The sequence below is a fragment of the Salvia miltiorrhiza genome, chromosome 6 (assembly GCF_028751815.1).
Source record: "Salvia miltiorrhiza cultivar Shanhuang (shh) chromosome 6, IMPLAD_Smil_shh, whole genome shotgun sequence".
NCBI lineage: Eukaryota > Viridiplantae > Streptophyta > Magnoliopsida > Lamiales > Lamiaceae > Salvia > Salvia miltiorrhiza.
The window spans coordinates 18,735,207-18,739,194 of NC_080392.1; the positions used below are offsets into that span (position 1 = coordinate 18,735,207).

Below are 3,988 nucleotides of genomic sequence, written 5' to 3' on the forward strand. Positions count from 1 at the left end.
TATTAAATGAAAGGAGAGCTAATTATGTGTGGCCACAATAATATTTGGTGTAAATAATGAGTTATAGAGAGATATTTGTTATGTATTGACTTTTTATTTCAGGAAATGACCTATTGAATTAAGACATCCAAATAACAAAACATGACATATTGAATTAAGATGAGGGGTATATTATATTTCCTCCGTCCATGTTAAATGTGGTGTGGTGTGGTGTGGATGAGAGAACACAAATTTTAAGAAAATATGGAGAGATGTGTATAAAATAGAGAAAGGGTCCACCGAGTTGATTTGTTAGGTAATTAATAAATGAGTTGTGAGATATGTTTTGTAAATAGTGTGTATGAATGAGAAAAAGTATAAGGGTATGTCACAAAACAAGTATATTAAAATAACAAAAACAACAAATTTGATATACAGTGAAATATGAGTCGAACACAGAAAAATATGAGGACATGCAATGGATTTGTACCGTCATTCTTAAACTTCTATTGGATCACATCTACTTATTTCGCCAACAGTAATGAAAACAAAACCATAGTGTGTGTGTGTTTTGGTCTAGCAGTAGGAGGTTAATGCTCAAGACTTGAAATTTCGAGTTCAAATCTTCGGTCGTGTGGTCTTTGAATTTTTTTTATTTACTTATACTTCCTCCGTCCACAAAAACCCGTGCCACTCCCACATATGAAGTTCTTTCGTGGACGGAAGAGTATAATTTATCAAAAAAAAAACATCATATTATCCTAACTCAATTTTCCCATTGAGTTTCTTTATATATATATGCTCACACACACTCATATTCACATTCATCCACATTAGATATCTCAAATCCTCAATCTACTAATTGAGGAGAAAATAACTTATTAATTAAAATATGTTCGGCCATGATTATAGTAACTCAAGTCTTCCCCTATTGTTTTCAGCAGTATGCCTAAATTCAAGTTATTGTGAAATGGAGGGTGACATAAGGGTTGAAGCCAAATCCTCAACAATAGTCATCGTAACACCTCTCGATAGCGTCTACTCATCCACCATTGAGCCTTATCCCCGACCCAAATCGCGCCGCGTCAAGAAATGGAGACTCACAACCCACCAACACAACGTCCCCAGATGCACCCAACATCACAACCATCCCGCAATCCTCTTCTCAATTTCTGGATTCACAGGTAACCTCCACACAACTCAATTTTGGTTAATCCAAAAATCAATCCATTTCACCAATCGTTTCTTTGCTTAACTAAATAACTGTTTTTTTTATCATATATATTTTTGGCTTTTCCAAAATCTTGTTCCTTCATAATTTCAAATCTCTGATCTCCACATGTTTGTGTTTAATTATACTTCATCCGTCTCAATTCAGTAAGCCGTTTGAGCATGAATGTTGAGAAACAAATAGTTTAAAATAAAATAAAAGAAAAAAAAAATTATAATTCAGCAATGTGTGTGGATTTTTTTTGCAGGATCAAAGACACAACGCGGAAATTACTTCCACGACTTCGCCGACGTGTTGTTTCCCTTATACATGACTTCCTCCAGATTCCAAGGAGAAGTCCACTTCCTCGCAACCGACTACAAGCCGCTGTGGATACGCCAATACACACACATTCTAAATAAGTTAACCAAACACAACATTTTAGACATCGACGCCCAGACATCACAAGTCCACTGCTACCACAACATGCAACTCGGCCTCACATTCTACAATGTGCTCATGAGCCCTCCGTCGTCGCCATTGTCGCCGCCTTCCCCATCGATGCACACATTCCGGCAGCTGCTGAGGGAAACCTACTCCCTCAAGAGGGAGAGCGCCACAATATTAAACGTGGCCAAGCCTCGGGCACGACCCGCTGACTATTTGGGTAATTTTTTAAATTACTATATTTTACTCCCTCTGTCCCACTTTAAGTGTCTTGTTTTTCTTTTATGGAAAAAATTAGTCACAAAAAGTGAAAAATATTTGGGACCCATATCACCTTTTTTAACTCTACACTACACCACTTGAAGTGGGACGAAGGGAGTATTTGTTTACAACCTTTTATATATAAAAGTATAATTTTATCCGCTCATTTTAAAAATTCTAGTTGTGTCCCCGCCTCGGCCCCGTCTCATGATCATAGACAGGAAGCAGTATAGGGTGATAAGGAACGCGGGGCAAGTCTCGAGCATGGCGGCGGGGATGGGGTTCGAGGTGGTGGTGGCGGACGCGGGAAGGTCGACGGAGATGTGGAGAGTGGCGGAGGCGGTGAACTCGTGCGACGTGCTGGTGGGGGTGCACGGGGCGGGGCTGACGAACATGGTGTTCTTGCCGGATAAGGCGGTTGTGATTCAAATTCTCCCGTTTGGAGACGTGGAGTGGTATGCGGCGACTGATTTCGGGAACCCCGCGCCTGGCATGAACTTGAGGTATATGGAGTATAAGATTAGTCGGAGTGAGAGCTCTCTCACCGGAGATTATCCCACCGATCATCATGTTCTCACCAACCCCGAATCCTATAGGGGTACGCCTGATTTCTGGACCATTTATATGATAGGACAAAATGTGACGCTTGATTTAACTAGGTTTAAAGGAACTTTAGTTAAGGCGCTCGAGTTATTGAGACCTTCACCTTGACCGACTTTCCAACCATGTGTATGTGTTCATCATATTATCTGCTTTTTTATGTGTAATAGGCTTCCTACACCACAATTAATACATAGTTTTATGTAATATCACCATGAATTCTTGAGTTGAAAGAAAAGAACAAAAAAAAAATATCTTAATTAGGTCTCATTTGGTACACTATGGAGAATTTGGTTAAGGCGAGAAATGATAGGATATTCAAAAATATAACACTAAATATTGGAAGGATTGTGAAAAGTATCAAGTATTAATTGTTCATGGAAATGGATGAACTCACATTATTCATCTTTTTTTATGCCTCTATTCGTGATTGGAGCACGACCCTAATGACTGTATTCCTACAAATCTTTAATTGTTCTTTTGTTTTGTCACTTTTTTTTTTAGTTTGGCACTTACATTCAAACAGTATCGTCACTTATATTTTAGCAGTACCTCTCGTACTTTGAATGAGATTACCATTTTTATTTAAAAAAAATTATTAACCCGCTAATATAAAACAGTGATAAATAGACTAATCTCATATAATTAGGATTTTGCATTCATAAATCATAATAATTTAAGGAAACAAGAAATGGAAGCGGAATCAGATTATGGTTTAGAAGTTCAAAAAAGGCCAATGTTTTAGATCCAAAAATTAGAGATTAAAACTAGGGGCGGTAATCGGTCCGGTTCGATTATAACCAAACCGATTTTCTAATTAACTGAAACTGATTATGAAAACACTAACTGAAAATCGAACCGAATTTAGTTCGATCAACCGATTAACCGGTCCGGTTAATTGGGTCGGTTAATCGATTAACCGAATTAACCGATTAAAACACGGCAGGTGGCTGATCAGAATTTTCAAAGTTGACAAATTGTTATTACATCAGTTCCTCGACACAGAACACTAGCTAGATCAAAACGACACCCATCCACATGATACTCAGTGACCCTACAGTTAGAATGTTGATTGCAAGTGTGAAAATCTAATTATGAACACGTGATTACAGTAGCAACAGATGCAGTATACAAAGAAAAAAAAAATGAATAGTTATTTCAAGCTACATGAAGATCATTATCGAAAAGATGTCAGCATTTTCATCTAACTACATTATCTTGTTGGTACTTAATAAATTGAGAACATAATACCATATTACTAAAACATAATTAATATTTTAAATTACTTACTTATGAAAAAAACGGTTAATTCGGTTTAACCGGCCAGTTACCGGTTAAACCGAATAACCAATATATTTAAAACTTAATAATCGGTAACCGAACCGAACAGGTGAAAGTCAGTTATCGATTAACCGATTAATCGATTTTTCGGTTCGATTACGATAATAACTCGATAATCGGAACCGAATTACCACACCTAATTAGAACCAA

At 37.3% G+C, this 3,988-nt stretch overlaps 1 protein-coding gene across 1 annotated transcript; it reads left to right on the forward strand.

Moving 5' to 3' along the window:
- Positions 1-933: 933 nt before the first annotated feature.
- On the forward strand, positions 934-2,716 carry LOC130990313 (alpha-1,3-arabinosyltransferase XAT3-like). Its single transcript, XM_057914532.1, has 3 exons — positions 934-1,163; positions 1,458-1,856; positions 2,079-2,716. Exons 1-3 carry the CDS (start codon positions 950-952, stop codon positions 2,606-2,608), a joined length of 1,143 nt encoding a protein of 380 aa, XP_057770515.1. The 5' UTR covers positions 934-949; the 3' UTR covers positions 2,609-2,716.
- The last annotated feature ends 1,272 nt before the right edge of the window (positions 2,717-3,988 follow it).